Source organism: Diplotaxodon limnothrissa, linkage group LG12 (assembly GCF_057381915.1).
Source record: "Diplotaxodon limnothrissa isolate DT_005_m linkage group LG12, D_limnothrissa_male_GT1.1, whole genome shotgun sequence".
Classification (NCBI taxonomy): Eukaryota; Metazoa; Chordata; class Actinopteri; order Cichliformes; family Cichlidae; genus Diplotaxodon; species Diplotaxodon limnothrissa.
Window position 1 is genome coordinate 27,732,370 of NC_140607.1, and position 24,748 is coordinate 27,757,117.

General features: G+C 42.0%; 1 protein-coding gene across 1 annotated transcript; it reads right to left on the reverse strand.

Moving 5' to 3' along the window:
- Positions 1 to 2,026: 2,026 nt before the first annotated feature.
- Positions 2,027 to 17,795, reverse strand: cep78 (centrosomal protein 78). Its single transcript, XM_085368470.1, has 16 exons — positions 17,763 to 17,795; positions 15,519 to 15,787; positions 15,243 to 15,418; positions 15,018 to 15,090; positions 14,810 to 14,913; positions 8,507 to 8,681; positions 8,298 to 8,411; positions 7,924 to 7,988; positions 7,729 to 7,831; positions 6,318 to 6,432; positions 6,058 to 6,100; positions 5,831 to 5,974; positions 5,639 to 5,716; positions 4,861 to 5,042; positions 3,334 to 3,481; positions 2,027 to 2,938 (listed from the first exon to the last, which is right to left on the reverse strand). Exons 2-16 carry the CDS (start codon positions 15,778 to 15,780, stop codon positions 2,342 to 2,344), a joined length of 2,379 nt encoding a protein of 792 aa, XP_085224596.1. The 5' UTR covers positions 15,781 to 15,787; positions 17,763 to 17,795; the 3' UTR covers positions 2,027 to 2,341.
- Positions 17,796 to 24,748: the final 6,953 nt, after the last annotated feature.

Genomic DNA, 24,748 nt, shown 5'->3' on the forward strand with positions numbered 1-24,748 from the left:
TCCAATCCATTATTATTATAAGCAGAATTTGGGCTGAAAATAGTTTTTTTCTGAAAACAGCAGAAAAAACTAAAAATTTTGCTGAAAAGGGGTGAAAAAGTTGAAATCTGTGTTGAAAAGTTTAACTGTTAACTGAAAGAAATGTTACCATAAGCGGGATTTGAACCCAGGCCTCCCAGTCTGAGAATGGCTGCTCATCTCACTGAGCTAAAACACAGCTCAGCCCGGCAAGGAAAATCAGTGACCACACTGATAATGTGGAAGAAATGGGCAAAAAATATTGCATAAAAAATTCAATATCTCAAAAAGTATAGAAGATACACAAAATATCCGTGTATCTTCTTCAAGATATTTATTAGATATTTATAAAGAGATCAGAGGAGCTGCAGTGTTTTGCAGAAATGGCGCATCCCCGTGAGCAGTTATACTAGCAGCATGACACAAGGTAGGCTGAATTTGTAGCCAATCAGCCGAAACATACAGTCACAGAAAGATATCTGGAGCAACAAGAATAACAGGGATTTCAGAAATATGAGCAAGGTCTGGGATTTGCTGGAAAGTTGCAAAAAGAGAGATATCACTCAATTTCATGTCTCAGACGTCATAAACAGAAAAACAAAGTCAACATGTACACTTACTGATCACAACTACTAGCAGATATAGCTACCTCCCCCCCCCCAAAAAAAACATAAAAAGTTACAAAATTAATGTAATTAATCAACCTATTTTACATATATTTCTGTATTCCAATTAATTCTGTGTCAAAATATCTGGAAACATATAAAAATTGAAACTGAAATTGGAAGCATTACGCACAATCTGTCACCTCTCCAGAGATCCGTTCTGTTTTCGGTTGACGTTTGGTGCTTACGTGTTAGGATAATGTGTCAGAACTCTGTGTGCGGGCGTGCGGAGGTGAGGATCCAAATGCAGGACTCGAGAAGACTGAATTGCAACTGAACTACAGCTTTATTGCTGGCGATGAACAAAACATGAACTGAACAATGAATGCTGAGAACGGAAACACACAGGCACAATCTGAGAGTACGACGGGACGCTGAACACTGCAGGACAAGTACACAGGCAGGAACACGAGGGAGCGAGGAACAGGTGGGAACATCCCGGAGAAATTAGACTTAACGAGACAGAGGATGCGAAACTAGAAACACTGATATAAGATCTGAACCTTCAAAATAAAACAGGAAATCCACAGACAGAATACAGATAACTCTGACAGGGAACAGAAGGAACACAGTACAGAGGCCAGGGTGACATCAGGGGCAAACGAATACACAAGCTAAGAAATACAGACCCACAAAAGTCGCGCTTTGCTCACAGTGAGTCAGGACTCCAAAAAAAACAAAAACAAAAACTGGAGTTTAAATATTCACACAAAAAATATTTCAAAAGTACTTTAGTTGTTTTCCCAGCAGGGATTTGTTTAATTTTCTTACCCTTGTGACACTTTAAGTTGGATTTTGAAAAATAACCTATCAAAAAGATGGTTCCTGACAATGAGAATAAAAGTTATGTTAAGGTTGCATTACTCAGTAGGCAGCTGTTCTTGTGGTTCATATCAGATAGAAGATCACACTAACTCTAAGTCATTAAATATTAATATTAGTTTTCTGTATTGCACATGATGAACAAACAGTTTATGTATGAGCACATGTTGACAATGTTAAATGTCAAGTTTAGAATAAAGATAAGAACACTTTATTAGGTGTAAAATTGCAAAATAGTTTATTATAAACTAAATTTAAAGCAAAATAACAGGAACATTAAATTGTGCCATTATATATCATAGAGCCTTAAAAAAAAACCCTCTAAATATAAAAAAATCTGTCATTTAAAAAAATTACTTTAATGTCCAAAGCTACAAATAAGTAAGAGCACATGTGAAACAAGGAATGACACTTTGCTTTAAGCTCCCATGCAATGTCTTGAAATTGTAAACTTTCTAGTATTTGATTGATTGCTACAAGAATCAGGATTATACTCGAAGAAACAGAGTTACAGATTTGAGAATGTCGCACTGAATTAAACTGCAGATTCCCTGCACTTTATGAAAAACTTCAATAAGACTGTAAATGTAAATCTAAAATGTAAAAACAATAATATAAGGCTAATTTTTTAAATCACTTATTTATTTGGGTTTAAATGCAAAAAACATTTTGTTTCCCTAAACTGAAATGATTTGGACTGAAAATGCAAAAAAAAGAAAAAAAGAACAAAACATTTATAAAGGTGACAAAAAAAAATCTACAATTTAAACGCAGCGAATATCTAAACATAGAAGAAAAGGCACTGACACACAGGGAGAAAGTTTATGGTCGCCTAGTTAGGATTCATTATCTGACTGAACCCCCAGATTCTCCAGAGATCTGACCTGCTCTAGAGCGCCTCTCGTAGAAGGGGCTTTCCTCTCTGACCCTTCTGATCCTGACTGACCTACTGTCACCAGCCTTCCATTTCCCCTGTTCCTTGACCCTACTGATCCTACAGACTCTTTGTCGCTTAAAATGTCACTAACACTTGCAGACGAACCACCTCGAGATCCATTGCTATGAGAAGCACGGTTGTAAGTGTAGCTGTTGCTGAAGCTGTATCCATGGGAACTGTTGTTTCTGTGAGAGTTGCTGTTGCTCGTGGGGTGGCTTGGCCGAGTCTGGGAAGTTTTACCAAAGGAAATATTATCAAAGGACTTTTGGCTATAAAAACTGTGTTCAGAGCCTGAGTCGTGCTGGGTGTCAGGCTTTGAAAAATGATTTGCTTCCTCTTCTACATCCACTACACCACTTGCTGCTGGTGCAGAAGCCTGAGTGAAAGTTACATCAAGTGACCTTTCTTTATGAAGGGCTGCTCTAGTAGGGGATGGAGACTTGTGCAATCTGGTGTCAGACAATCCAACGGGGTAGGCAGATGGGGCACCTCCTACCTAAAAACCAGAAATTACATTTGATGAGACAATGTGAAAAACGATTCTATTCTAACTATTCTAATCAAAACTAAAACTGAAGTAACATTAATAATGTCTCATTAACAGATACTCCTCTCATCCTGAGCTGCAAAAGAGAATGTGAATGCATTAAACTATAATTCTTGAACCTAACAATCTGTAGTCAAAGTTAATCTACATTTCTGCTTGATGTGCTTACAAATCTAATGTCCACCATTATCACAGAGGGCAAGTCTACAGTGCTGTGAAGCAATGATTTATTTATCCACAATTTGCGTACAGATTTGTGCGCAAATTGGCTTATGCAAACTTTAAAATATTCACCCCACCTGCCAACAGAACATGCTTCCAAAGTTTGCTCTGCATATTCTTACCAAAGACAGAGCATCGATCCTGTAACGCCCTCCAGGCGGTGATGTCGCACCATGCAAAAGTGGTTCTATTGTGGAGGAAAGCTGAGGTTTTCCCAGAGGGTGGAAATCTGACTTGTCAATTCCAGCCATTGAAGCTAGCTGACCTAAGCTACAAGAAATTAAAAAAAAAGACATGCAATCAATTAAAAATGAACTTCCAGAGTAGATAACCAGCTAATACCAGCCTACCTTTTTCCTACAACAAATGCAAATAAAAAAATGATTATGGTAAGATGTGACTAAGATAATAAGATATTGGGTACACTGGTGGTGTAACGGTGTGAGGGGATATTTTCTTTGAAGCCCTTTATAACTGCACCACAGCTAATCTGACTACTCTCACTGATCCCTTTATGATCCCAGTGTACTCACCTTCTGATGGCTGCTTTCAGCATGATAACGTCATATTAGTCTTTGAACATGACAATGAGTTCACTGTACTCAAAGAGCCTCCACAGTCACCAGATCTTAATCCAGCAGAGCATATGTTTGCTTAATCTATTCTATTAATAATTAAGGTAGTTCTGAAAGCAAAAATGGGTTCAACCTTGTGCAAGAAGATGCACCTAACTAAGTGGCTAGTGGGCGCATTTTAGATTTAAAAAGATTCCAGAATGATACCCTGACTGAGTGAGTAACTGACTCAAAGATGACTGCGAAATTATACCTAACCCATGGGCTTTGGTTTCCACGTATTAATCCAAGAAATGACAATGACAAACCTAGAGTTTCGTTTTGAATGAAACCCATCCTGTCAGAATTAAACTGCAGAATCAATATCAAATTGGCCAATATTAAAATTAACTTCAGATATTTCCGAAAGAAACTGAAATCTAAGATGCACACCTTTTTTTAAATATCACTAGTCTAATATTTTAGAAAATACACCTGTTTGACATCCTATCCCAAGTCAAATACGAGCCATTAACTACACAACCTGTGGTTTTTCCAAACATAACAATTTAATGATACATCACTAACAGAAGTGTGTAATCTGAGTATATGCTCTTTCTATACCACTTGAATGAACTTACTCTTGCAGACCACATTGTTACACTATAAATGATAAGAGCTACAATAATAAGCTGCTTCATCGTGCAGCTGAAATATTAAAGCTACACAAAAGTTTACTCACAGGGTGCCAGACTCTAATACTCTACAAAAATCAAGCAAACACTTTTCTGCAATGTTTTGTACGATGCACAAAGATAACTTTATAAAAAATAAAATATAATAAATAACTGTAGGTATCGTCCTAAAACACACATTAAATGTAACAAGGGGAAGAAAGACAGTTAAATATAAGCCACTTAAAATGGGGATCCATTCAAAACAAAACTAAAAGCCAACTTCTGGCTCAAGAAGTGGAAAAAAGCACACCCACACATAATGAAACTGAAAGATTTTTAAAGAACGGATTTTCAGTAAACCACGTAGGTCCTGTGACAACAGTGGCATTTTGTAATTGCTGCCATTAAAAATACCCACCCAGCATCTTTGAGCAAATCCAGGAAAGCGTGAAACTTAGTGAATGATGTCTCAATGCTCTCCAGAATTGCCTCATCTTCAAGAGCACTGGAAGCCGGTGGTGCTAATGCAGAGCCACTGGCAGCAAGTGCCTCTGACAGGGAGTGACTGGCATCTCGAAGACGAGCATTCTCCAGCTCATACTGAACAGAAATTACATAAAGAACAAAGGCACAGTCTTATTTATTCATTAAAAAAAACAACCAAAAAACACGACTGTTCAATAAAACTGACTCTTCAATAAAGGACGAGCTGTTGCATTACTTCATGAAAAATCAATAAGTACCTCCCACCTGACTCACAAAGAATCACACTATTTTCTATAAACAACTTTGAGAATCAAATAACATGGGAAATAACACAGTTTCAATAGCAAAAGTACACCAATTAAACCAACATGCTGTTTTCTGTTAATTCCCTGGGGTAAATTTAAAACAACTTTAGATTTGCAGCCACTAGAATGCATCTCTCTTGCACTTATGAGGGCTCAAAATTGCTGGTCAAGAATAACAGATAAAAAAAAAAATGTAAAAATGTTGACCCATTTTTGTGTATTTCAAGGGTCTGTGATTTGGAACATGTTGGTCAAATTAATTTTCAAAGATTTTAAGAAATCAGCTGATTGTGAGAGGGTTGATTTTCTATGGATTTTCTATGATTAAAACTTGCAATAAAAGGAAAACATTAAAAATAAATAACAGGCATAAATTTATCTGTATGTATTACAGATTTTATTTACCTCCATGAGCCTGGACTCAGCCTTCAGTCTGGCCCTCCGCTCTTCTCCGAGCCTCATACGGCACTCGTTTAGCTCCATCTACAGGGCATGGATCAGAAGAGCAGTGTGTGAGGTGGTTTTGTTTAATGAACTCTTCACATACCACATCTTTGACTTTAGAAGCAGCAAAAACACATTACAAAAATGACTAACCTGTATTTGTTCAAACCTCCGCGAAATGAATCTGTCCTGACGATTAAGAGAAGATGGTCTCGGTTCCACTTCCACCACTTCCTCTTCATCATCCTCCTCTGCCTCTGAATCAGACTCCATGGTAACTTTCACTGTGGCTGCACCCTAATAAGATATTAACATTAATGCTGCTGTTTAGGGCTCTTTATTCATTACGCTGCATTACACACAGACACAAGACAGCTTACCTGAAAGCTATGGTCTGTTACAGTAATTCCAGGAGGCAAACCTCTGCAGAAGCAAAAACATAGTATTAGTCTCTACATGACTATAATAAACAGTGAATGCTTTTTAAACATATAATTACATTCCCTACAGGTTTCCATATGCAGAAAAAATAAACTTCCAGACCCCCAAAACACACACACAATCCAAACTATCTTCCAAACTTATTAATGGAACATAGTTTTTGTTGTTTGCTTGTTGTTTCTTCTGAACATATCTTCACCTTTGGCGTCCAGCTCGTGCAGCAGCACGCCAAGGCACATGGGGGGTGCGTGATGGCTTAGGTTTCAGAGCAGCAGCTGAACTCCGTCCACCAGGAGATGGTCCTTTATGAGTGGCTGCAAAGAGAAGACATGTCCATGAATTCTGAGAAATCTTCACCTCTAAGAAGGGCGCAGCGTTGATGATGCAAAGTCCTCATAGTATTATGAACTGTACTTTATCACCATTTATTAAAAGTGCCTTGAGGTGTCTGTTGTGATTCGGCACTATATAAATGAATAATAATCAATCCATCCATCGTCTTTTGCCATCCAATTCAGGGACGTGGGGGGTCTGGAGTCTATCCTAGGAGTCTCAGGGCGAGAGGCAAGGTACACCCTGGACAGGCCGCCAGTCTGCCACAGGGCTAACACACAGAGACAGACAACCATTCACACTCGCATCCACACATATGGGCAATTAACCATCATCAATTAACCTAACCTCGCTAACTGCATGTCTTTGGACTGCAGGAGGAAGCCGTAGGAACCCACACAAACATGGGGAGAACATGCAAACACCACACAGAAAGACCCTGGCCTGAGAGAGGACTTGAACTCAGGGCCTTGCTGTGAGGCAACAGTGCTAATCACTGCATCACTAGGCATTAATGTGCATTAATAATATTTAATTAAACTGAACAATGATAAATGACAAACTGATAAATCTTTGCTCACAGAAAATTGTTAGGTCCCTCCCAATAATAACACAAGATATGCGCAAAATAGTGGAAGTGATTATAATGGCCAGCAGAACATGTGTGTGGGCTTTCCATGAATTAATCAATGCAAAAATGATAAGAACTACATGCTTTGTGAAACTAGCAGATATTACTTGCTTCTAACAAGCAGGGTATAAACATCACACGCAAATAGATGAAAGACTAATTAATCTAGGTGAGTATCTACTGAAATCATCCTATAAATAAGGGCAAAGTCAACTAAACCATAATCAAACACATCACAAATTCAAGATTATTTTTGCACCTATCAGCAGGAGAAACAAAATAAAATCACAATGAATTCAGTTCTTACCATGTCTCCAGATGACTTAAAAATTTAATTTGAGAAGTTGAAAAGACACAGAGAATAAGCAATACTATCTCAAACAGACTGAAAGAAATCCTCCAGTGAATTTACACTGCACACATACATGCACAAAAACCCCCAACATAAAACAGAGAAATGTGCCTATGCTCATAAAAATAAATGAATAAATATCTGTTTTTAATAGGCTGATTTTAGGTGTACAACCAGAAATACTGAATTTACTGTGTTTTGTCTGACTAGGGAGACAATAACATGGAGTTACATGCAGTCTGTCTGTGTTTATCTGGAACATGGAACAAGAAAAATGTATGTATACATAAATACCTATTCTAAATGCAGCTTTCCCTCTGACTGTACTGGGTAATGCTCTCCTCCTTGGACCAGAAGCTCTCTGTGGTTCTGACGCTGCCGGCTTGATCCAGCAATACTGCAGGACAACATAAGGAAGACACATGCATACAAATACACCACCTAGAGCAATGGTTCCACCCCCCCGGAATATTTCTCCCAAAAACTTACCTCTGGTGACTGTCCATGACCATTCATTAGTACTTTCTCTATTATAGTTTTAATTAGGAGTTTATCTGAAAGGAAAACTCAAAATCAGTGAAGATTAAGTACCAGAAACATTTCTAGAAATTTATGTTTCGTTGGTTTAGAGATGAACTACTACATGACTGATGTAATTACAGTATTACTCAAATGATTTTTCTACAATTGGAAAGTGCCACGCACACACAGAATTTGGTTTGCATTAATATGTCAAATGGAAACGTAAAAACAAACCAGCTCAAGCAGTGGAACGAACAATATTTTATCAGATTGGGAAAAGTGCTATTAAGTCTGGAAAAAAACAAGAAAATGCTATTGCCTTGACTTAGGTAGCAACTTACCAACTAACGGGTTACCACGGATATCCAGCACACACAAAGAAGAATTCGTTTTCAAGGCTTCTAGCAAACGACGAGCGCCTTCGTTGGAAAAACCACATCTTTGCAGGTCCACAGCTGTTTTACAAGCCAAAAATCAGAAACAGAAATCCTATCAAAAATTTGTACAATAAGGAAAACAACAAACACCACAAACTCACAAATCTACTAACCTTTAACCCAGAGGTCTTCAGCAAGTTCACTCGCAAGAGCCGCAGCACCCCGGTCCCCAATTAAAGTGTTACAGTTAAGTGTGACACGGCGAAGACCTCCCATACCCTCAAACTGCGGCTGTCGATACCTCAGAGACTCCGCCCACGCCGTACCATGTCTTTGCATACCCTGATGCTTTAAGATAAATAAAAGGATTCTTACAAAAGTTGTGATGAAAAATTTTAAGACTCTTCCACTTCTATTACTGAACGAAAAGGCCCACATTGTCTTATTCTATCTTTTATTACATAATGTTCTGACTAACTGATAACTTCTCTCTCTAAATCTTCTAGGTTTAAGCTGCATATACACTGGAAGCGATTCAAGGCCACGTTTTGACTAGGGCTGAACGATATATCGCATTTGCGATAATATCGCGACATGATCAAGTGCAATTTTCTAACCGCAAAGGCTGCGATTATACTCTGGACATGTCCAAATTCATGGGCTGCATCCTCCTGAGGCCGCATTTGTAGACCGATTACGTCACAGCGACGTGCCGAAGGCTGTCCAAATTACTACCATATCCCAGAATTCATAGCGCGGCCCAGCCAAACTCCAGTTTCCAGCAATGGCGGCCGCTACTAAGTTTTAAAATTACTCATACTAATCTTTCAGGGTCACAAAATAAACTTTTAACATATTTTCAGGCGAGAAAGTAGTTGTGTAAACATCAAATATCTGCTCGGTTTATCAAGATATCCCATATTTGCAAAAGTGCTTCGACGTTTTCAGAGGCGTCTGCTACCCACCAGCTCGACAGCTAGCCGGGAGCTCGAGGGTTACTGATGCGGCCGAGAACGGCACAACTCCCGGCACATCATTTTCAGATCACCGCGGAGTTTCGCTGCTCGGGTTAAACGTAATATATAAGTCACTTAGACAACCTAAAAATGTTATTGTTGGGCTTTTTTCAGTGTTTTGTTTGTTCGTGAGTAAATCGGTTTGGCTGAGATTAAAGTTATTAGATTAGATAAAATAAAACTTTATTAATCCCCCGGGTGGGTTCCTCCTTGGTTTTCACACAGCTGACTAAACGTCAAACAGAAAACTTATTAAACAGAAGTATGAGACAGTCGAGAATTTACGCCAGTGTCTGGTTATATTTTAGATAGCAAGAAGCAGACGGCCGAGTTTATTAAACTCCACCGAGACAGCGGTGACGCTAATCAGAACTAGCCTTCTGATTCAGAAGGCTAGACCGTCCAATTTCACGCCTTTAAATTTTAAAGGCGTGTTTGTGTGTGTGTTTATACAATTGCTATTATGTTTGCACTTTATGTGTAATGTTACTGACTGCAAAGATCAGTAAGATGTGTGTATTTTTTATTTATTAGTTTTATTTATTTAATATTATTTTTTAATTGAATGACTGTCTAGTAGTTCACAGATGTCGAAAAACTGAGTGTGGTAAAGCCACTGATTTTTTTTATGTATATTTCTGCAATCTGCACATTGTACTGACTTTCATTTTAATGTTTACACCAGGGTTCCTTGTCAGCACTTTATGCTCAGATGTTTGTAAGCTAAAAATAAACTATTGTGTATGTTCAAATATACTGTTGTGATTGAAGTGTCACAGGCTGGGTCTCCGACCCAGCACTTTGAGTTTTCTTTGTATTGTTCTTATTTTTTGAGATGTTGTTAGTTTTGTGTTATTTCCTATTTGCCTTTAGTTAGGCAGTTATTGCTCCTGGGTTTTCTGTTTGAGTTCTTGCATTATTCATCACATATTTGGTATGTTAAGTTTGTATTGTCATGTCTAGTTTTAGTGTTTCCTGTTTTATTCTGACAGTGTCATGTGTTCTTTGGTCATTGTATTTAGTTTCACTCCTCCTGGTCCTGTCATTAGATTCATGTCAGTCAGCTGTTTCCTCATGTGTCGCCACTTCCCCTGATCACCTCATGTCTGTATTTAAGCCTTTTGTTTTCTTCATGCCATTGTCAGTTCGTCTGTTTATCTCACCAGGGTCACAGTTTTAGTCATGGTCTTAGCCTGTTTTCCTCACCTCAGTCATAGTTCTAGTTTTCGTTTGTTATGTATTATTAGTCTTAGTCATGGTCTTTGTTTATTATTTTTCCACCACAGTCATAGTTTAGGTTTTGGTCTCAGTACCATTTAGTATTTTGTTTCTTAGTGTTTTTGCCTGTTTGTTTTTGGTCTCTTGGTTCATTTCCCTGCCGTCATCGCATTAAAGGTTCACCTTTCTGTTAATCATTACAATTCCTCGTCATCATCTGCTTTTGGGTCCTGTTTCCACACACATCGGCGCACCCCGCCGTGACAGAACGAACTGACCAGTCATGGACCCAGCAGACTCTGCTCTCACCGAGTGTCTGGAGGAGATGGCTCAGATCCAAGCGATCCTCAACCGCGTCCTCACAGCGCCCGATTTGAAGAGCAAGCTGGTAATGATTAACACTGCTGAAGCTATTATGGAGAGGGATCCCCGCCTTCTCCAGCTCCCGGACTCACCTGCCATAGTTGATGCCTTTACGAGGATAAAGGAGATGCTGCAGGCCCAGGGACTGTCGAGTCAGGAAATGGCTTCCAGCACCCACCAGTCACAACAACCCCACAATCAGTCATCTCCATTGCTGCCTCCGGAACCTGAGTGTGTTCGTGTCGGTTCGCTGAGATTCGCCGCAGCGTCACCACCTCTCAGCTCACCAGTTTCCACGCCCTCATCACAGTCTCGCCATACTCCTGTCACAGTTCAGCGCGAGGAAGCGCCGCACACCATAGACTTGGACGACGACGAGCGCCAGTCTATATTCTGCGCTCTCTTGGAGGAGGAGCTCCGGTGGAAGCCGTGGCTCATTCCGGAGCACGAGCACTCTTTCCGGGGAACTCGACTGGCTCTCGGGGGACCTCGGAGTTACCAGGGACTTCCGCCCATCGCTCCGCCGTCTCCCACTCCTAAGAAAAAGCGGCGTGCGCGCCACCGACGCCCCGTATCACAAACGCAACCCGGCTATACAGAGACTGTTTGCCCTGGAAAAGCTAGCCATCAGGCTCAGCTAAGCTGCTGTGGGACTGCTATCCAGGCCGGTTTGGAGCCGGAGACGGAGGTACAGCTGGTGCAGCCAATTTCAGTGTCAGCCGGAGGGCCCGGGGAGCCCGTCCGGCCTCATGTTTCGTCTGCTGGAGGTTCAGGAGAACCCAGCCAGCTTCATGCTTCATTTGCTGGAGGTTCAGGAGAACCCAGCCAGCCTCATGTTTCGTCTGCTGGAGGTTCAGGAGAACCCAGCCAGCTTCATGCTTCATCTGCTGGAGGTTCAGGAGAACCCAGCCAGCCTCATGTTTCGTCTGCTGGAGGTTCAGGAGAACCCAGCCAGCCTCATGTTTCGTTTGCTGGAGGTTCAGGAGAACCCAGCCAGCCTCATGTTTCGTTTGCTGGAGGTTCAGGAGAACCCAGCCAGCTTCATGCTTCGCCTGCTGGAGGTTCAGAAGAATCCAGCCAGCTTCATGCTTCGTCTGCTGAAGGTTCAGGAGAACCACACCAGCCTCATGCCTCGTCAGCTGGAGGGCCCGAGGAGCCCATCCAGCCTCAAGCCACGTCTGCTGGCGGGCCCGAGGAGCCCGTCCAGCCTCACGCCACGTCAGCTGGCGGGCCCGAGGAGCCCGTCCAGCCTCACGCCACGTCAGCTGGCGGGCCCGAGGAGCCCGTCCGGCCTCATGCCACGTCAGCTGGCGGGCCCGAGGAGCCCGTCCGGCCTCACGCCACGTCTGCTGGGGGGCCTGAGGAGCCCGTCTGGCCGCCTTCTGCTTCACCACCTGTGGCTGCCTCACTGTCACCTGGTTCTGCCTCTGCTTCGCCCGGACCAGCTCCGGTCTGTGCTTCGCCCGGTCCAGCTCCAGCCTGTGCTTCGTCAGCCGCAGCTCCAGCCTGTGCTTCGTCAGCCGCAGCTCCAGCCTGTGCTTCGTCAGCCGCAGCCTCAGGGCCTTCATCCTCGCCCGGTCCGGCCTCTGCATCAGCTGCTCCTGCTCCACCTGGTCCGGCTCCAGCCTCAGAGTCTTCGTCCTCGTCTGGCCCAGCCTCAGAGTCTTCGTCCTCGTCTGGCCCAGCCTCAGAGTCTTCGTCCTCGTCTGGCCCAGCCTCGTCAGAGTCTTCGGCCTCGTCAGAGTCTTCGGCCTCGCCAGAGTCTTCGGCCTCGCCAGAGTCTTCGGCCTCGCCAGAGTCTTCAGCCTCGCCTGGTCCGGCCTCGTCAGAGTCTTCAGCCTCGCCTGGTCCGGCCTCGTCAGAGTCTTCAGCCTCGCCTGGTCCGGCCTCGTCAGAGTCTTCATCTTCGCCTGGTCCGGCTTCGTCAGAGTCTTCATCTACGCCTGGTCCGGCTTCGGCCTCTGTTCCTGCTTCTGCCTCACCTGGTCCGGCCTCAGCTTCTGCCTCGCCTGGTTCGGCCTCATCCGAGTCTTCCTCGGCTTCTGCTTCTGCCTCGCCTGGTCCGGCCTCTGCTACGCCTGGTCCAGCCTCTGCTTCAGCGTCGCCTGGTCCTACGGCTGTTATGCCGCCGCCCGAGCCTCGCTCTGCACCTGGGAATCTTCGGCCACCTGCTGGACGTCACCGCCGTCGAGGTCGGCCACCTGAACTGTTTCTACGCCGTTGCCGTCCGCACGGTCGGCCACCTGAACTGTTTCTACGCCGTTGCCGTCCGCACGGTCGGCCCCCTGAACGGTTTCCATGTCGCCACCATTGCCGTCCGCACGGACGGCCCCCGGAACTGTTCGACCATGGACTTCTGTGCCGTCGGCCTCCGGGCCGGCCCCCTGATCACATGAACTATGATTTTCTGGACCGTCACCCTCCGGGTCGGCCCCCTGAGGAGTCATGAACTGTTCCCTGTGCTCCTGTGATTTTGATGGGCATTTTGGTTTTGTTTTTGGCCTTGTTTCTGGCCCTCCGTCCTGGACCCCCACCGCCCGCCCTTGGTGGGTTGTTTTTGGCCTTGTTTCTGGCCCTCCGTCCTGGACCCCCACCGCCCGCCCTTGGTGGGTTGTTTTTGGTTTTATTTTTCGAGGTTTTAGGGCGTCTGGAATCCGCCCTTAAGGGGGGGGCTCTGTCACAGGCTGGGTCTCCGACCCAGCACTTTGAGTTTTCTTTGTATTGTTCTTATTTTTTGAGATGTTGTTAGTTTTGTGTTATTTCCTATTTGCCTTTAGTTAGGCAGTTATTGCTCCTGGGTTTTCTGTTTGAGTTCTTGCATTATTCATCACATATTTGGTATGTTAAGTTTGTATTGTCATGTCTAGTTTTAGTGTTTCCTGTTTTATTCTGACAGTGTCATGTGTTCTTTGGTCATTGTATTTAGTTTCACTCCTCCTGGTCCTGTCATTAGATTCATGTCAGTCAGCTGTTTCCTCATGTGTCGCCACTTCCCCTGATCACCTCATGTCTGTATTTAAGCCTTTTGTTTTCTTCATGCCATTGTCAGTTCGTCTGTTTATCTCACCAGGGTCACAGTTTTAGTCATGGTCTTAGCCTGTTTTCCTCACCTCAGTCATAGTTCTAGTTTTCGTTTGTTATGTATTATTAGTCTTAGTCATGGTCTTTGTTTATTATTTTTCCACCACAGTCATAGTTTAGGTTTTGGTCTCAGTACCATTTAGTATTTTGTTTCTTAGTGTTTTTGCCTGTTTGTTTTTGGTCTCTTGGTTCATTTCCCTGCCGTCATCGCATTAAAGGTTCACCTTTCTGTTAATCATTACAATTCCTCGTCATCATCTGCTTTTGGGTCCTGTTTCCACACACATCGGCGCACCCCGCCGTGACATGAAGAAGTTAAATAAAAATGTCAGTCATCAATTCATGCATCACCTCATGTCATCATAACAGAGGTCTGTCTTCCAGGAAAGAACAGTTTAAAATTAATGTAATATAGTATTGGCCATGCTATATGATGTATTGCTTGTCTTTGTTTAATAATACAGAAGACAAAGACCTTAAAAAATAATCGCATATCGCATCGCAATCGCAATATTGGGGCAAAAAATCGCAATTAGATTATTTTCCATAATCGTTCAGCCCTAGTTTTGACTAGAGACCATAGAAAGTGAACAAGTAAAATCGCTTCCAGTGTGTATACAGCTTTACAATCCCTCTGTCAAAAAACATGCTGCTGTAATCTGCACTGTGCACCTCAATTTTTTCCCTAACAAACTTTTTTAACAATTATTATCTGGATAGTTTACAATTATTAAATAATCATCTCTCAATAAAAAATAAAATAGACTGCCAGATGACACTGAAAATCAAATACTATACCTTGATAATATTGGCCATGTGCTCTGCCCCCCTCCAGGTAAGACTGCATCCACTAAAATCCACTGCCCTGATGTTAGCAGAATACTTAACGCTTTGGCAAATGACTAAAACATATAGAAACATAGAGAACACACAGTTACACAGGTAACATACAATACAAACTCCTTTCCTGAACAAAATTAGGAGACAGTAATATAATTGCACATACCCTCTAAGCCCTCATCACTGATTGGACAGTTAATCAGAGATAGGTTTTCCAAGGAAGTGCTTTTTGCCAAACCCTAGATTAGGATCATTTCAACAAAGAACTTGTTTTAATAAATGTCCATTCTAAGAGTGAACAAAAAAGCAAAAACCACAGAAAAAGTTCTGAATAACATTTTTAAAAATTAAACAGTTACAATGCTTTGCTTTTAAAATGCTCTGCTTTCACCTTTGTTAGGGTGATGAGGTCCCTTTCTCTCAGTGGAAGTCCATTGAGCTGCAGCGTCTTGAGGTTGGGAGAGACAGTGAGGCACTCTCTGAGGGCCTTGCACAGCTTTAATGTCATATCCTTGGAGCGAATAGCTGGAATCTTCCTCCTGAAGCTAGATTTAAGATATCTTCTATCTGAAACCAATGGTGACATTGTTGTTTTAAGTAAAATCTGAAAATCAACAAGTTTCTAACATAGACAATTAAAATCGTATAAACTGTTTCAATAACGTACCTGCCTCTCCAGAAGCCAAACTAGCTTGGTATGTGCTACTTATTGCTATGTGGTGCAGGTGTTTATTAATGGATATAGAGCTGAGAACGGGTGGCCAGTCTGTTAGCTTCAGCTTGTCTCCATTAAAGTCCAGCATCCCTTTGTTGAGGTTCATTTTAACTGCAGGAAGGGGGACAGATTCCTGCCTGGCACAGGCAAACTCATAGTAAGCCATAAAGTCCTGAGCACCCTGCCGCCGAATCTGAGCACTGTCCGGGGCCATCTTTGATCTAGGAATAAAAATATTCAAAGTAAGACAAAGAGAACTATTTAAATTGGTAGGAGTACTTCAAGATCACAGTAATGGAAAAACAGCACACATCACGGCAACTTTACTTTCACACCATATCGTATTTTTCATACGATTGCTTCAATTTAAGTAGAAAATTCTCCTATTTCTGTGTATATGATTACATCTTTGTCTTCTTCCTGAAGCTGGTCCTTTCAAGGGTCGACACAGAGGATCACGTGCCTCCATCTCACCCCATCTCTAGCATCCCGTTCTGTCACACCAACCCTCTGCATGTCCTCCTTTACTACACCAAGAACCTCCTCTGAAGTCTTCCTCTTTCCCTCCTGCCTGGCAGCTTCATATTCAACATCTTTTATCCAATATTGTCCAAACTACTCTTTAATTTCACCTCCAAAACACTTAACCTGAGCCGTCTTTCTGATATACTTTTCTGATCTTGTCTATCCTGTCCACCACCTTAGAAACCTTTGCTTTCACTGCTGTTATCCTTCTGTCACAAATCAACACCTGACACTCGTCTCCAACCACTCCACCCTACCTGCACTCGCTTCTTCACCTCTCTCGTGCACTGTCCTTTGCCCTCGATTGTTGACTGCAGGTATTTAAATATATATATAATTAGACATCTGCTGAAAAAGTTCTCATTCTTAAACAAGTGCTTGTTCAAAGGGGTTCTCTGATTCTTTCAATTTTCTTTATATTATTGCTATAAAAATGACACTGAATTGAAATTGAACTGAATTAATTTACAAAACTTGTTCAACTTTATTCACGTATTGCTATATCATAACATTTACAGACACAGCAACAAGTATGTGGGGTGGCCATATGCGAGCCACTAAAAATATTGAGGTGGCACACCAGAAACAGAATTTACAGTTGGGTATGAAAGTACATTATATTATTTTATTTTGATTAAATCCAGTTGTGTAATGCATGAAGTCACAATTAAAAACAGCAGCTCTAGACCCTGATGCTGACATTCACTGCTGGCATAGACAGTCTTTGGTTGCTAGGAGCCGAGCTGAGCTAACGCCACTGGTTTAACCTTAGCTCTAGGTTACTTGAAAATATGACAAAATAATTAATCTAAAAGAATGATATTCCTACTTAATTTCCTGCTAATAAAGTTTATATCATGTCTATGAAGGTATTAAAGTTTATATCACTGAAAATAGGTAAATATGAAAACCAAATGAGATTTTGAAATCTATATTAATCAGTTTTAACTGATCGACTGATCAATTAATTGAGTGGAAGTCCCAGGATGGCTTCACTGATTCTCAGCAGAGCTGACTAGAAGCAGCTTAAGATTCACTCTCCCAGACTGGAGTTCACTTTAACAGCAAACTTGTTCATGAAATACAAATACATATTAGATCATTAGATTTCCATGTTGGCCCTGAGATGCACAGTGATCTGTCCAGGGACTGGCACCAGCTTTTCTGCACCCTTATTACATTATTCCCAACATAGGGCAGTCAGGGGGAGCCACTGGGGGTGCCAGCAAATTTTGGGGGTTAGCCAGTGCCTCCTCTGGGCCCGCAGAACAAATAAGCTATCAAAATATTTCGATAGCTTTGTTATGTAACTGGCCAGTTATCACTATTAAGCCAAGCCATAACCAGCCCTTCATCTGAAGACCATACACAGATCACAAGTTTTCGTTAACATTTCAATGTTAACCTTACAATAAAGCTAATCGTTGACTTTCACTGATTTTGAATCTTCACCAATTATCTATGCACAGTGTAACCGCTTTCTCTCATTAAGTGCAGAGCGCTAAGGTTAAACCAGTGGCGTTAGCTCAGCTCGGCTCCTAGCAACCAAAGACTGTCTATGCTAACAGTCAATGTCAGCATCAGGGTCTAGAGCTGCTGTTTTTAATTGTGACTTCATGCATTACACAACTGGATTTAATCAAAATAAAATAATATAATGTACTTTCATACCCAACTAAAGACTATACCGTCGCGGGACTGATGTATGACTTTTCCTCGACGTTGCTTGACAACTTCAGCGGTCTGTTATTGTTGACAACATAAACGACCGCTCAAAAGTGGCGCTGTAGTGCCAGCAAACCCACGCCCACTTCTTCTTCAGTGTACCATTTGCAGCTCTAGCCAGAGATCTGCTGCCATCTATCAAAGCGGAGCGGTAAAACATATCACAGGGAGTCACAGCCAATGACTGTACGGTCATAACCTATTTAGAGAAGCTTGAGTACATAATAAACTATCCAGTTGTAAAACAGATGACACAGAAGTTAAAACAGAAGTTAATCTGCATTCCCCACTGGGCCTAAATTTTAGGAAATAAATGTGTACAATAACCGTTTTGGCTAAGCAAATTTGTGCAAAAATGGATTTGGATTTAAATGCACTGATATAGATATCCCTATTCTGGTGAATCAACCACTCCTAGTTGAATGAATGTGATGTTAAAAGTTTCTTTCTGCCATTTAGAAATCAGAAATCAGAAAGGGTTTTATTGCCAAATGTTGAGCAGGTTTACAACATTAGGAAATTGCTGCGGTACTTAGTGCAGCACTGCGGTACTTAGTGCGTTATAGTTAAACTGTGGATGCTCCAATTCTACTTAAAGGAACACACAGCCACTCTCCATATCCTGTTTGGGAGGAACAGCCACAACCTTCAATTACGTCATTCTAAGAAGTGAATTCAGTGAAACAGTCTTCTATGTAATCATTTCCTTTTTGGTCATTTTGTTGACTGCTTTAGCACTACCTTTATGCGATTTTGAAGCAGATACAATATTCACATCATTTATGACTTGAAAAAGATAATAATACTAGAAATTAATGTTGTATTTTTACGTTTTGTATAATGTATTTAAACAATTCCAATACAGTAAAAATTAGGGCATTTGACAGCTCTAAAATGCACTAAACTATTTTTTAAAGACTCTCTCATATTCACATTACACAGTCAACTTTCTTGAAAGTTGTCCAGGATGAGACAATGAACTTTCTTTCTTGGGGCCATCAGTCAGGTGGCACGTCTCACATGTAAGAAAGCATTGTCTTTGTTTGGCAGACTGCAGGGAAAGGCTGCATTGAGCAGTTGTGTTTGTTGAATGTAAGATAAACAGATTTGTGAAATATTTTCATATCTAATCTTGGTTAATGTCTAAACGACCGCTCAAAAGTGGCGCTAACCGTAGACAGAGTGTACTAACCGTAGACAGAGTGCACTAACCGTAGACAGAGTGTCAGAGTGGGTAAGAACACCTCTTCCACCCTTGTGGTCAACACCGGTGCCCCTCAGGGGTGTGTTCTGAGCCCTCTGCTATACACTCTCTTCACCCATGACTGTATTTCCTCCTGCGCGTCCAATCTCATTGTTAAGTTTGCAGATGACACTACAGTGCTCGGACTTATATCCAACAATGATGAGACAAACTATAGGACAGAGGTGCAACAACTAGAGTCATGGTGCCACGACAATAACTTGGTCTTAAACACCAAAAAGACCAAGGAGATCATTGTAGATTTCCGGAAGAGGGGTCATAACAACCATCTGCCTCTCTTCATTGACAGTGAGGCGGTGGAGAGGGTGAGCAGTTTTAAATTCTTGGGGGTAACTGTGACCGAGGACCTGTCCTGGGGCAACCATATCACCTCAGTTGTACGGAAGGCCCAACAGCGCCTCTACTACCTGAGGAGACTGCGGAGCGCACACATTCCCAGATCTCTGATGTTGAACTTCTACAACTGTGCCATCAGCAGCGTTCTGACGTATGGATTTCTAGTGTGGTTCCCCAGCTGCACCAAGGCCGATCAGCAAGCACTCCAGCGGGTGGTGAAAGAAGCTGGCAGAATTATTGGAACAAGTCTGCCAGAGATCAGTAATATCTTCCCCACTCGCTGTCTGAGGAGGGTGCACAGTATCCTGCGGGACCAACATCACCCTGCGCGCCACCTTTTCCATCTGCTGCCCTCAGGGAGAAGGTACAGGTCTATACAGGCCAGAACATCCAGACTGGCCAACAGCCTGTATCCACAGGCTGTGAGGCTCCTGAACTCTCTGCCCCCCTCTCACGGACAATAACCATATCCAACTTCTCAATAGCAATGAACTGGTCTGCATTGGTGCATCATATCTTTATTCTCTTCCCCCTCCTGCCCCCCCCCCCCCCCCCCTCTTTCTTAAATAGATAACTATCATATCTGATATCATATCTCACAGTACAATAATATTGAATGGGTTGCATTGTTGTATTTTGTCATGTTTCTCAGGTCTTTGTCTGAATTTCTACGAACATTATTGCTAAGGATTGTCTTATTGCATTGGAGTCACACTGGGTTAAATATGTACACTTGGGTTTTAAGGGGTATTTATTATTTTCTTCTTTTTTTTGGGTTGTATGGAAGCCCCAAACGCAATTTCATTGTTCTTGACAATGACAATAAATAAATAAATACTAAATACTAAATACTAATGGGTTGGCATGGCAGAGTTTCTTTACTCAGGAGGATTTGTGAAGTAGCTGGTCTGTTGGTGGTAATCAAATATTGTGGGGTGTGCCGAGTTCCTGTTGATGCTCACTCTAGATTATTTCAGAGCTTTTTCTTTCAAATATTTCAATTAATAATATCTTTTAATATTTAGGCTACTCATGTCTTGAATATGATTAAGATTTTACTGGTCCTCATCCCCAGATCAAACCCTTACCCACTTATTTTAAGTGTGATCCTCATGACTTTACCTCAGCTGAGTGCCAGTGGACTGACACACTTGTATGGTATGACATGAGGAACTCACAACTATGTGAACAAGAGTTACAAACTCTCACTCACAAACATCACCGACTGCATAACCAGTGGGCCGTAGAACTCATTCACAAAACAATGCTACCCTTCCAAAAAAAAAACACAGAATAGGACATGCATATCTGCATTTTTCACATAGTACCACTAATTCTGTTTTCTTTCTGCTCTGAGTGTGAGGGTGCTAAAGGTTTCCAGCACTATCTTTCCATCTTTCTTTTTCATCCCACATTCACCATATATTTATATATATATATATATATATATATATATATATATATATATATATATATATATATATATATATATATATATATATATATATATATATATATATATATATATATATATATATATATATATATATATATATATATATATATATATATATATATACACACACACATATATACATACATACATACATGAATTCCCTTCTCGGCCCTGCGGGCAGTCTTTTATTCAAGCCAGGGTCCCGACATCTTTGTCCAGATGTTGTTCCTGGAATATGTTGGAGCCAATCCCCTAGCTTAGGAATCACCACACCTAGTGCTCCGATTACCGTTGGGACCACTGTTACCTTGGGACCACTGTTACCTTCAACATCTGCCAGAAAATGCTGAGGATTTTCTATGAGTCTGTGGTGGCCAGTGCGATCCTATATGCTGTTGCATGCTGGGGGAGCAGGCTGAGGGTCGCAGATGCCAACAGACTTAATAAACTGATCCGTAAGGCCAGCAATGTTGTGGGGATGGAGCTGGACTCCCTCAAGGTGGTGTCGGAGAGGCGGATGCTGTCCAAGATAAAGACAATGTTGGATAACACCTCCCACCCACTCCATGACATGTTGGTCAGTCACAGGAGCTCGTTCAGTGAGAGACTGAGATTACCGAAAAGCACCACTGAACGACACAGGAAATCATTCCTGCCTGTGGCCATCTCCCGGTACAACGCATCCACTTAACACACTGTTTGCTGCTACAACTACACATGTTTCTTTTCCAAATATTTATTTATAAGTGACTTATGTATGTATGTATATATATGTATATATTGTACTATTCTTAGTTAGCGTATTGTCTGTCTTGTCTTAATGTTGGTTTAAAATGGAGCACTGTAACAAAAAATAATTTCCCCCAGGGATCAATAAAGTATTCTGATTCTGATTCTGATTCACCCTCCACATCTTCTCCAGCTCTTCTCTGAGCCCTTGGTACTTCTCGAGTTTCTAGTGTTCCTTCTTTCTGATGTTGCTGTCATTTAGAACCCCTACATCTATCACTACGGCTCTCTTCTTCCACTTGTCTACCACCAGTATATCTGGTTGCTTTGCCATCACCATTTTGCCGGCCACTTAGTTATGCCGTTCTGTGTATGCCCTGCCTGCTAGCATCTTGCGCCCTGCTGTTATGTGCTGAATTGTCTCAGGGGCATTTTTACACAGCCTTCATATGGGCTCTTGCCTGGTGTGATGTCCTTTATTCCAGCTTCGTCCAGCCATTGGCAGGATTTCTGGATGTCAGCCACCTCCTCTATCTGCCGGTGGTACATACCATGCAGGGGGTTGTCCTTCCATGATGGTTTCTCCTCTTCCTCCTCTTTCTTGGGTTTCTGCTGCCTGAGGTATTCACTGAGCACGCGGTTAGTTGGGGTAATCTTCCTGATGTATTCGTGGATGTTCGCTGCATCATCATGGACTGTGGTACTGACACTCACTTGTCCCCAGCCTCCTTCTTTCCACTTAGCATGTAGGGGTGGCTGTAGCTCAGGTGGTAGAGCAGCTCAGCCATTAACCAGAAGGTCGGTGGTTTGATTCCAGTCTGCATGCCAAATATCCTTGGGCAAGATACTAACCCCATGTTGCTCTGCAATGCATCCATCAGAGTGTGAATGTGTATGATTGTTAGATAGAGCACTTAAGAGTTTAGAAGAAGTGCTTGTGTGAATGGGTGTGATTGGGTGAATGAATTAGTTGTATAAAGCGCTTTGAGTGCTCAGACAGAGTAGAAAAGCGCTACATAAGAACCAGTCCGTATACCATGTATGTACGACTACACGCCTCTGGAGAGGGCGTCGCAAGTTCGATTCCCATCTGGGGGTGTCTGTATCCAGTAAGGGTCCTAGACTAGACCCGCCCATGCTAACCAGGCCTACCTACCTACCGCAGACATGAGCGAGAGACAGAAATATGAAGTCATATCAGCTCGGATGTTGCCCGGATCAACAAGGTCTGTGTCAGATGTCGAGGAACCAGGGCAACCGGATCAGAATTGGGCTACTGGGGGCATTGGTGGGCAAGAGATCAAATATATATAATCGCCACAGCATAATGTACATTATTTATGAATAAAGTGAAAATGACATTAAACATGAGACTTAAGTTTGGCTGCTTTGACAGTTACAGTTTGCACTTTGAGTTGTTGTTTTTTGTGTTTTTTGTTTTGTTTGTAGAAACTGTTCTGTGGTCAACCCACAGAAGGGACACAAAGAGGAACCTGTATTTTAGACCAGTGTACACCGGTAGCTGTGAATCCTCTTGGTCTTGGCAGCCTCAGTGACTCTGCTGAATTCAGTCACAAACGTCTCACCAACACTGCACATATTGTGATGGTAAAAAATAAATATAGAACTTAAATATATAAAAAAATACTTTTGTTTTATGATGTTGTCAAAACACCCTTTCCCCTTAGCGTGTCCAGTGGTGCCAGTTAAGTTGAACACTGTTGCTAATGCCTGGAATGCCACTGTGGTATCACAGAGTAAGTATGAGAGCTATTCCTTCTTGCTTGCCAAGTAGACCTTACCAACCATTAAAAAAATATATATCAGTAATTTGTGCACATTTAACTTAACGCAACATAAATGTATTTATAAAAAACACTGAAAAACAACTCACATTGACAAAAGAAGGTTGATTTAAAATGTATTTAGTGAAAGTAATGATTTTATCTTTCTAAACTTTAGGTTGAATGCTTGCAACTGAGTTAAGTGTATTGTTTGGAAGTCTATAGGCAACCTTCTGTAAGCATGAAAGGTCCTCTAATGATGAAAGAGACTTGTTGAAATATAGTTTCCCATATATATTCTGTTTTAAAAATAGATGCAATTTTGTATACTTGTTACTTATAGTTTAAACAATTTTAACAAACACACAACACAGAGAATTTTTAAGCATAAGATGAAGCTAAATGTGGACACACAACAGAGAAAAATAGCTGTGTGCCTTGGTATTACCAGGTTGAACCATCAGGGGAAGTAAGGAGTGAAAGGCAAGAAAGGCAGAGCCACAGTGGCTCAAAGTGGCCTCCAGAAAATGCAGTCACCAAGAGGTGGAGTGGCTCAGAGGCAGAGGTCAGCCAGGTCAAAAAATTTAACAGGACGGTCAGATGAACTAGTCTTATTGATTAACGTAGTAGATCCTTTAATCTGCTGTCATGGTGGCATTGAAAACAAGTATATGAACTTGCAGCAATGGAAGGCAATACCATGGCAACCCACTGACACACCTGAAACTACCACTGAAATCAGACAAAGGGAAAGAGCGAGTGAGGGACGGAAAGAACGCCTACTTAGAGGGGAGAGGCTGAATACTTAAGCATTTAAAATGGTGTGGCATTTTTCCAAACAACATCCATTTGTGGTTTCCTAACTGGTGAAAGCAGATAAAGCTAAGTTGTAAATGAATTAGAAGTGCCAGTGATTCATCATCCACAGAAGCTGGAGAAACAGGAGATGGGGAAGAACTTACAGTAAACACTCTATATTCACATTAAAAGCAGTAAACAGAATAAACACTTGCTAAATGTATTTTCAAACTCCAGACTTGGAATTTCGAGAACCACACCCAAGGTTGCCAAACCAATAACCAGGAGATAAACATTTTCCTGCTGTTTCCATAAACCAGCCTGTTCTGTTTAGAACCTTTTGGCAAATTTAACTCCCTGTTACGGCCCTAGCTGGGCCTCCTGATACTGCCCTTGTGTGGGCGTGGTGTTTTTCTCCGCCTCCTCCTCTTCTGCTCCACCCCTCTGTCTCTCTCTTGCTCTTCTCTCTCCCCAGGACACAGCTGCTGCTCATTGGACTCATTTACCACCTGGGCCCAGTCAGCAATCACCTCTCTGAGGTCATATAAGCTGGGGATGCGCTGTG

Bases quoted from the DNA above. Each gene is read 5' to 3' on its own strand.
- cep78 (XM_085368470.1), bottom strand. From the start codon at position 15,780: ATGGCCCCGGACAGTGCTCAGATTCGGCGGCAGGGTGCTCAGGACTTT. The intron at 6,433-7,728 runs GTATTTATGTAT...TTCTCTTTGCAG, and splicing joins GAAAGCTGCATTTAGAATAG to CCACTCATAAAGGACCATCT. The intron at 3,482-4,860 runs GTGGGTATTTTT...AATTTCTTGTAG, and splicing joins GATTTGCTCAAAGATGCTGG to CTTAGGTCAGCTAGCTTCAA.